This window comes from Vicia villosa, linkage group LG6, assembly GCF_029867415.1.
Source record: "Vicia villosa cultivar HV-30 ecotype Madison, WI linkage group LG6, Vvil1.0, whole genome shotgun sequence".
Lineage (NCBI taxonomy): Eukaryota > Viridiplantae > Streptophyta > Magnoliopsida > Fabales > Fabaceae > Vicia > Vicia villosa.
The window spans coordinates 159,657,557-159,667,836 of NC_081185.1; the positions used below are offsets into that span (position 1 = coordinate 159,657,557).

General features: G+C 36.2%; 1 protein-coding gene across 1 annotated transcript; it reads right to left on the bottom strand.

Annotated features, from left to right (window-relative positions):
* Positions 1–4,184: 4,184 nt before the first annotated feature.
* LOC131610823 (large ribosomal subunit protein eL18-like) lies at positions 4,185–6,206 on the bottom strand. Its single transcript, XM_058882873.1, has 5 exons — positions 6,138–6,206; positions 5,950–6,039; positions 5,725–5,853; positions 5,233–5,415; positions 4,185–4,557 (listed from the first exon to the last, which is right to left on the bottom strand). The coding sequence occupies exons 1-5, from the start codon at positions 6,138–6,140 to the stop codon at positions 4,399–4,401; spliced, it is 564 nt and encodes a 187-aa protein (XP_058738856.1). The 5' UTR covers positions 6,141–6,206; the 3' UTR covers positions 4,185–4,398.
* Positions 6,207–10,280: the final 4,074 nt, after the last annotated feature.

The following is a 10,280-nucleotide window of genomic DNA, read 5'->3' on the forward strand; positions in this document are numbered from 1 at the left end:
AGATGCATCTCCGATCACACCAAAAACTATTTTTTCGTCAAAAAAATTCGAAGATACACAATCGAAGTCATTGTAAGGTATATGTTTGGAGATACATCTCCGAACATACCTTTTTTCAATTAAGAAAATAGTTCGGAGATGCATCTTCGAACTAGTCAAGCTTATTTAAAGCTCACGCCATACCCTTCCCTCTTCTCTTTTCTTAATTTTCAGAAAAAATAAATTTCTCTCTACCTCTTTCTACCCATCTCAAGTTCCTACTCAAAATCAAATTTTGAAGCTAGATTTATTTGTTTCTTTTCATTCCCAACTCCTTCTACCAACTGCATTCAACATCAGAGCACTTCAATCCCTCACCAACAATTTATTGAGTAAGTTTCTCTTTTAGCTTATTTTGATTTTTATTTGATGTATAAGCTCAAATAAGATAGTGTTCAAGTTTAGAGACTCTATTTATATGATTTGGATGAGTTTGGTTGAGTTTGAATGAGCTAGGGCTAAGGAGGAACTAAACTTTTGACATTGAAGCAAAACGCAGTTTTTTCGGATATGCATCTTATAGTTGGGTTGTTTCAGGTGTTTGGGGAGGCATATCTAAATTCTATCATGTGCCATAATTTTTTTTTTAGGATATGGATAAAAACCAAGCAAATCAAGGAAGGATGAGGCTCAGGCAACCCACTTTCACTGCCTTAGCATGTCGCGAGAGAGCTCATCAGCACGGGCAGACTATAGTCGTCCTCCATCTACCTCAAGATAGGGAGGTGTCGGCCTCTATAAGTCAACTTTCACAAGGGTCGGGATTCAAGAGTCATGCGGCCCATGACGAGGATGAACCTGTTACACCCTAGGTTCCAATTTTTGTGGATGCCCCCCTTGCAGACCTGTTTCCATGAGGGCCGACAAACACTTCCTTGCTCATATACTTTAATGAGCATGTGGCACCCCATGTTTGGGAAGGAAGAGGTATATTTCTTAACTTCCTATATTATTTAATTTGTATCCAAATTAAACTCAATTGATCATGTTATATTTTATTTTCAACTGGAGCGTCCAAGTCTTAAATGTATGAATCATGCAAGAAATATTCACCATGTTTATTAACCCGAGGATTCTTGGTTCCAAAATGTACTTCGAAACTCTGGCCTTGCAGTTCTTTGTGCATCCAGGTACACCAACATCATAAGTGACTTGCATGCTGCTATTACTGAGAGATGGCATAGTGAAACGTCATCTCTCCACCAGTTCATCAGCGAGATTACTATCACATTGGATGGTGTAGCTTGCCTCTTACACCTTCACATCAAAGATATTGGATGGTGTAGCTTGCCTCTTACACCTTCCCATCAGAGATATTTGATGGTGACTTTGTTGGGAGCTGGCCCCGAAGAAGCATTTGATCAGTGTAGAACAACCAAGGGTGCACATGCTAAGTTCTCTTCGTTGGAAACATTGTATCACAACAACCTGAAGTTAGCTGAAAACTCGAACGCTAGTGATTTATGGGATGTGTACCACAGGGAGTGTGCCCTGGGGTGCTACTTCATGTTCTTGGTTAGCAAGTTCATGTTTGTGGACAAAAGTGCAACCTACATAGATGTGGCTACCTCAAATATTTCATTGACTTAGAGTCCATTCGCGAGTGGAATTGGGGGCAGCGTGCTTGGTTTACCTGTACCACGACCTGAATGAAGTTTGCAAGTGGACAACAAATCAAATGGCAGGCTCGTGCACCCTGTTTACGGTAACTTCCAAATCCAACTATTATGTTACAAACTAATTTTGATTGTCTACACTTATTACTGATACTTTTTCTTATTGGTTTTTAGGGATGGGTCCTGGCACACTATCATCGGATCCATGGGTTTGCACGTTCTCAGTCATACTCTCATGATTGTCCAGATGCTTGCAAGTTTGTCCCTAACAGAAGGAATGATAATATCTTGTTGTATCGTATGTACATTGACCGCACTCAACACGGCGACAAAAAATATAGGCCATCGGTGCTCACAGAGAGAGTTCCATTTGACCCCATTTTGTTATACTCTGGATGATTGGCATATGGGACCAATATCATGTGCAGGTATCTCCCCGAGCGGTGCATGAGGGAGTTTGGGTACGTGCAAATCATTCCCAGGTCACCCTTGCAGGCTGCTTCTATTTGTATTGTTTGCAGAGACCTGGATGATATTTTGGAGGACTGGGAGAATCATCTGGTACTAGTGGGGTATCGGACTCATGAGGCCACCTCTCAATGGTGTTAGAACAAGATTGAGAATCTATGTTCAGAATCTAGTTTTGATGATAACAAGCATACATTTTGTGAGTAACAATTTTATTACTAATAGTTTCATTTAGTGTGCAGATACTATGTTATAAATCTTATACAGAATTCATCAGAAAAAGAGTACAACAACTACATCCAGAAGATTAACGAAGCTAAACTTCATTATCAGATGTTCTGATTAAGAACACGTGAAACAAGCCAAAGACAATAGATCAGAAGCAAGAGAAGCAACAATCAGAGACAAGACTACTCAGAAGAAGAAGCAATATTAATGCTTACATACAACAAGTCTCAATCAGAAAGTACATCAGAAGCTGCAAGGAAATGAACAAGAAAGATCAACTGTAAGAAGCTTTGATTAAGATCAGAAGATCACGCACGTAGAAATATCAGAAGTTCTTAACTTACAAGTTCTGAAGCTACAACGCAGTGACATACAAAATGCAAGCAACAAAAGAGTCACTTATAAACAAAATACAAAGCTTAGAATCAAATGGGAAGTCGTTAGAAACATCATCATAAGCAAAACGGTTGAAATATTAAATGGACCAACTCTCAAGGTTGATTGAAGAAACAAGCCACATGCAGCGCATTGGAAAGACAAGCTTAAACAAAGAAACACGCCATCCATGAGCAAATCGAGACGAAACCACAGAGTTCGGAAAAGGAGAAACCTTGAGAGAAAATTTGTAGAGAGAAGTTGAACATGAAAAGCAGAAAAGAAACTACAAGAAACCATGCTTCAGAAGCTACACAAGAGGCAACACATACTTAGTATGTGATAAATTAATCCATGGTGTTGTTATACACTAATCACATGCCTATATGAAGACAGAGAGAGAAAATGTGTGAAGACACGTCAAGATGCAACTTACACGAAGTATATGACGAATCAAACATTGAAATACACATCATATGCCTACTGGAAGAATCCCAGAAGATGAAAAAGAAGAAAACCTGTTGTTAAGCAGTATCCTCAAATGGAGTTAGAAGATATCCAAGAATACTTGATCATGTGGTTAAATAATCATATTGAAAGACAAAGGAAACTAAAACACCAAGTTGTTGCTCGTAGAAGTGTTTCATGTTTACTATTGTCGATCAATGTGTCATCAGCTGTAACAAGCTATAAGATCAGTATTGAAGAAGCTGAAGCTGAAGGTCAACATGTAGAAGCAATTCAATAGAGCTGCTGCTTTAAATCTGCTTTTAGAAGATCATTTGAAGAAGCAACTCAAAACAGAGCTGATGCTCTGAATCTGCTTAAGAAATGAAGATCAAATTAGAAGCAATCAACATAGAGTTGTTGCTCTAAATCAGCTTAAGAAGATTTGAAGAAAATCAGGACAAGAAACAACCTACATAAGAGCGGCTGCTCTTTATCTACTTTCAGAAAAAGAAGATCTCATCCAGAAATTAAGAATAGAAGACTACAGGACATTTTGTTTCTTTATTTTAAACATTGAAGTCAGTTAACTAATTTTGTAATTGCCAACTAATAATAAACTAGTAAGAATGTAGTAGTTGTGTATCATACATGTAGTGTAAAAAAATCCTACAATTGTGATTACCTAAAAGCAAATTATTACAATCTGATTTTTGACGAAAACCAATCAAAAATCACAAGCTTCTCCTGGTTACAGGAATAGAACTGCATCGACTTTATATTCATATAATCTAAATGTGAAATGCAATAAATGGCGAGTCAGCAGAAGAATCCACGTAAAACGTAAAACACAATATTCTCAAGTACTCTGAAGGTACATGGCAAAAGTCTAAAATTGTGGCAATTTGCTGTTAAATAGAGAAATTTCATCTTTTAGAGAGTTAAATTCTCGACAAATATTAATCTCAAAGCAGAAAGATCAGAAGATAAGTACCAGACTGCATAAAATAATTTATAAAATAACCAAATTCTCGTTAATTCTCTAAAAAAAGTTCAAAATAGTTTGTGCTTAAACAAAATTGTAGGGTAGCCGGTTCATTCATCTTCCCCTTGGGGAGAACGAAAATAAAAACAAAACAAATTGTTCCAACACCACAAAGGGATAAAACAATACAGTACGATAATGGGATAAAAGGAAGGGCCTTTCATATTTGAACTCCAAAACTTAAACTCTGAAGCCTCTGCTCTTCCTCTTTCCTCTGGCCTTCTCAAACTTGCGTCCTTTAGAACGGATATAGGGCTTGGTATGACTGTGAGGCACACCAGGAGCTCTTCCAAAGTGCTTAACAGCCTCACGAGCATTTTTGGGGCCTCTAAGAAGAAACTGAAACAATAATTCATTGAAAAAATGTTAAAAAGAGTTTGATGTATGCTTCTTCAACTTTCCAAACAGAAGTGAAAAAACTGTAAACAAAGAATCAATTGATGAAATTGTTCAAAATTTACAGCAATAGATAGGTCCAAAAGTGGATGAATACAATTAAGAAACAGAAAGCACACTCAGCTTTGAGTTGAAAAACCAGGTACTTTTTAAGTTTGAAAGAGTAGGTACAAGTACAACACTCATAATATGAAAATATAAAAGAACATGAAGCACACTCAGCTTTGAGTAGAAAAACCAGGTACTTTTTAAGTTTGAAAGAGTAGGTACAACAGTCATAATATCAAAATATAAAAGAACATGAAGAACCATCACAGTTAAACAAATGAAAACAGACTAGTTAACATTCACATTCAGCATTCTATAGGTTGCCCCTTTCACAAAGGACAATAAGATAGCAGTGAAAACACAAAAATTGCTCTTTGTTCAAACACAAAAAAAAATGGTGGAAAAAACATACATAAACATTTTGATAAAAAATTGGTAACCAAAACTAACATAAAAAAAATGCTGGCTCAAATGAGCTAGCCAATATCTCAACTAATAAAACCAACGAAATTATAACATAATAACACCAACGTTGTAACAAGCAGAAAAGAGATGCATTAAAATACATACCACATTCTTGCCTAAAGGTTCTCTAACAGCAAGTTCATCAAAGGTAAGGCACTCCCCACCAGCCTTCACAATTCTAGCTCTAGCAGTTTCCGTGAACCTTAAAGCAGTTACCTTTATTGCAGGCACTTCGTGAACACGAATATCATCTGTCACAGCACCCACAACTACAGCAATCCTACCCTCCTAATGAAACAACAACAGAAGAAAACCCAAATTAACCATTATGTACATATAAAAAAAAATCATTTCATAAGTAACAAAATTTTCCTTCCTCAGAAACAAGGGCATTTTTGGATTGCCATCTTCAAACTAATCTAATAACACAAAAACCTGTATAACTGTTCAAACAGTTTACAACATGTATACATGTATATAAGTTGTTTACAAATCATTTTCACAAGTCACATGATAATTTAAAAAATACTTATAAGCAAAAATCGAAATAGCTTATACTTAAACATTTGACTTAACAATTAATCCAAACAGATATACCTTTCCCTTCATGAAGCGAACCAACCTAGAGAGAGATAGCGGTGGCCTATTAACTTTGCTCATGAAAAGACGCCTAAGGATAACCTTATTGAAATTACTGGAAGTCCTCCGATCAAGGAAACGGTAAAGCTGAAAATTTCAAACAAACAATCAAATCGCTTCAAACACAGATCCATCGTTCACAATCACTGTAACAAGTGTTATAGTAGTAGAGATAGAACGTACCCTGACGAGAAGCTTGAGGTAGATATCATCGGATTTTGGTGCGGTTCGTTTTGTCTTCTTGGACTTACCCCCTGCCTTCAAATCGATACCCTGCAATACAATAGAAGAATGGAGTGAGATGAAACGGTGTCGGAGTTAGAGGAGATGGTGGTGGTTGTGGCGGCGGTGGAGATGATTGAGGAACTTACCATTGTCGATGGAGCTTCTGGCTGCTGCGAGTGAAAGGGGGCTAGGGTTTTGATTAGGGTTGAGTGGATTTATTTATGGTTTTGGATTTCATCGCTCCAAAGCCCGAGTCATTTTGGATCACATCCATGACCCGTTTTTAAAATGATGACCCGTTCAATAATAACTAGGCCTATTTGATGGACTTATGTTTCTTTTTTTTTTTGACAGAGACAAATTTTATGTTATTATTTTATGAGTTATTATATATTATTTGAGCATAATTCTTTTTATGTTTAATTATGGTTAAGTAAAGTATTTGTACTAATTGAATATGTAATCATAAGAAAATATATATATATATATATATATATATATATATATATATATATATATATATATATATATATAGGGGACGACTCAAGTGAGAACACTTGGTTATTATGAGAAATGAGAACAATGAATCACGACCATTAAATTTGATTTTAATGGACTAGATTGATTTCTCTTTCTAAGATCCTTAATATTTAATGGACTGATCTTAGAAAGAGAAATCAATCTAGTCCATTAAAATCAAATTTAATGGTCGTGATTCATTGTTCTCATTTCTCATAATAACCAAGTGTTCTCACTTGAGTCGTCCCCTATATATATATATATATATATATATATATATATATATATATATATATATATATATATATATATATATATATATAATAGAGAATATCTCAATACACCGGACGAAATTTTATTTTTGTCCCTTAATTTTGGAGATATACATGAGGAAGCACTTTTCTTTTGTCAAAATTTGTTTTTTTCGAAGCCTTACCTACGAAAGAATTATAAACTAGTGAATGTTGGGAAAATTCAAATTAATTTAGTTTAGGAAATCTTCCGTAGATATATTTACGGAACGTAAAAACATAATGATCCGTAGATGTACCTACAGAACCTTCTGTTATATTTTAAACGAACTACATTTCACTAAAAAATTGCAATTTTTTGTGCAACAACAAAATAATACATGAAAATATAGTACATCGAGGTTAGATCAATGGTATATAGTACACCAAAAGAATGCATCATATAAATAATTCAAATAATGTCATATACATAATCAAAACAAAGTACATCAATGTAATAAAAATACAGACATCAAAATAATCAACACGATCAATACTGTGTGTGTCGGACAACATCCCCATCCTCTTATCTGCCTCTCACGCCACCTCTGCGTTCACCACGTCGTCTGTCGGCTACTCTGCATCTACAGTCAAGTGCCCCACATGTCCTAACACGATATCTATGATACCAAAATGTCTCATCTGCCACCCTCAAGATATCATTTAGCATACACATGTGATAAGACCCCTCAAGGAATAAACCATTGTCAATGTTTGTCTGCGCCATCTCAAGTATCTCACGACAGCGACGAAGAACATCCTGAGTGTGGTCCAGCTGAGACTGATGAGTTTGCAATATCTCCTGATGAGCTGGTTTGGGCAGTAATCTCGCTGCAGTGGGGATCATGTAGGGGTGTGACATTATGAAGTACCAAGTGATGTACATGTCGGCGAAGCTCCAATCTACCTCTGCTCTAGTCGCCTGAGGCTCGTCCAGAACCATGTGATACTCAAAGTTTGCAAAGGCCTCGTCTATCTGTCGACGGGTTATCCCTCTATGAGCGAATACAGAAGGGTGGCGAGGTAACGCCTGATAGTAGTCGAACGGCCGCATGACACGCTCCAGAAAATAACGAACAGTAATGGTTAAAGTGCATGCCAACCATCCAAAAATATAGTGCAACGTCATCCCATAGTATTGTCTCATGTTGAGCATTGTAGCAGTCGTAGTGGGTGTCCTCGGCAGCCATGCGGTCCATATAGTATCTGTAAGGATCCGACACCTGGTTCCCTCTGAGGGGGGTTAAGGTACGAGCACGTGGCATGGCCTCAGTGTAGCCATCCACCTCTCCCAAACCAATGATCATCGGGAAGTGATGTAATATCTAACCCAGAAATGAAAATAAAAAACACGGGGATCAAACATTATCACGAATATATAATGAACAACTTTGAGAAAAAATAGAAGGATATAAGATTGTTACCAGTAAGAGTGAACAACAGTCTGCCACAATCCTTGCCTTCCACAAACATCCCTCTCATAGTCTTGAATAGTTGTACGCCAGTGTTGTCGCTCCACAATTGTACTCATTGATTTGTGTAGGATCCAAAAAGTACCTCAGGTAAGCGACATATGTATACGAGGAGCTTGTGTCCACAAACAGCTAAGTGCCTAGCAAAAATAGAAAGTAACACCTAAGAACACGCTGTCTGTATATCTCCACCTCAATTGGGTCACCAACAACCTCTTGTGCCACAAGTAGCTCGTCATCATATACTGCATCAATAAGGAAAACCTCATGTGCGTGTCACGGATCCTCTCCACCTCCTCAAGCGCATCCTCTGGATCAGCCCCGAACTCCTCAATCAGAGCCTCTCTTGCTTCCTCCTTCGTCATCCTACCGTGACAAAGGAGGATACCCCAAATAGGTGTATATAAAAGGCATGCGATGTCGTCCAAAGTAATAGTAACCTCAACAGAGGCTAGTGGGATTAGGAAGTCTATGAGTGTCATCTCTCCACATATGCCATCAGAATCCCGTTGTGTATAGTGGAGTACCCAGTCTGACATAGGTCCTTCAGCCCAGAAGTTGTGAGGACATCCTGGAACCACGGTTCCATAGGCTGCTGCAGAGATAAAATTTCCCGCTCGTAGTTGTGGAACTTCTGAAAAGCCCTATCCTGAAAATTTCCAAAGAAAACATTGTTAATAACAAGCAAATTTATAAATAATTAATTTCCACTTAAGAGAACAAAATTAATAAGAAAGCAATTAACTTATAAAAACATAAGGAAAAACAAAAAAAAACAATTTTAACTCTATGGGTGCAAATATGGAAGCATCCAGCATTTAAAGAACTGGGTTTGTTCTGGAGATGCATCTACGGAACTACATAATGTTTCATTTGTTTCGTAGATGCACCTATGAAACATTCTGAAGCTTCAAAAAACTCATTTTTGGTGTCTTGATCGTCCATTTTACACAATTAGTAATACATACATTGTCTCTAAACTATACTTCTAAAACTATATAATGATTTCTACACCTTAAATTGGATTCTAACTTTTTTACAGGAAATACTAGAAAATAATTCTAAAACTCGAAAAAACTTACCGATTGTATTGACCTTTTAATAAGTTGGAAATTATTGATCGTTGATGTTCCTTGCCGAACTCGAGAAAAAATAATGAAGTTTGGTGGAAGTTTGATTTTTGAAGTTGAGAGAGATTCAAAGAGTAGAGAAAATGGAAAAGTGTGAAAATGAGGGAGAAAAAGAGTCTGTCGTGGGTTTAACATCAAATGGTTTCGGAGATGCATAACTGAAAACATTTCATAGATGCACCTACAGAATAAATGAACTTATTGTTAGTAGTTTTTTTATGATCAATTATTCTTATTATAAAATATTTCCACAATATATGACATCATAACTCTTCATCTTCAACATGGCCATTTATAAATTAAAAAAGTGATATCTTATATATATATATATATATATATATATATATATATATATGTGTGTGTGTGTGTGTGTGTGTGTGTGTGTGTGTGTGTGTGTAATTTTTATGATAATCTAGCAAAGTATAATTGTCGTGAACATTCATGGATGGTTTTTTCACTAACACAATCAATTTGGTATAAATTCAAGTCGATTGGACATTACAAATTTTGTCCAAAAACATCCAGACAGTTCCTGATTCAAATGACACGACTTCAAAATATTTTTTGGAATAATTATTTAAGAAAAATAAGTTTGAAAATATGTTTTAGTGTGTGTGTGTGTGTGTGTGTGTGTGTGTGATTTATCCTTATAACTTTACAAAAAATGTTGGAACAAAATTGTTCATATCCCTTGTGTTTTGATGATAACAAAGTACTTAAAGAACAATTGGGTATACTAACATTTGTTTAAGTGCGCAGGATCATAAGATTAAGATTAAATTGGTTCTGACCTTGTTAAATAGCTTATAAAGAGAAGTTAAAGTCTTAGATTTGGAAGGATCAGAATCTGATGATTCAGATTAGGTATCTCTACTTCT

Excerpts from the sequence above, each read along its gene's own strand:
- LOC131610823 (XM_058882873.1), bottom strand. Across the intron at positions 5,416-5,724 it reads TTCGCTTCATGAAGGGAAAG|GAGGGTAGGATTGCTGTAGT; the intron begins GTATATCTGTTT and ends TTGTTTCATTAG. Across the intron at positions 4,558-5,232 it reads AACCTTTAGGCAAGAATGTG|TTTCTTCTTAGAGGCCCCAA; the intron begins GTATGTATTTTA and ends TTATTGTTTCAG.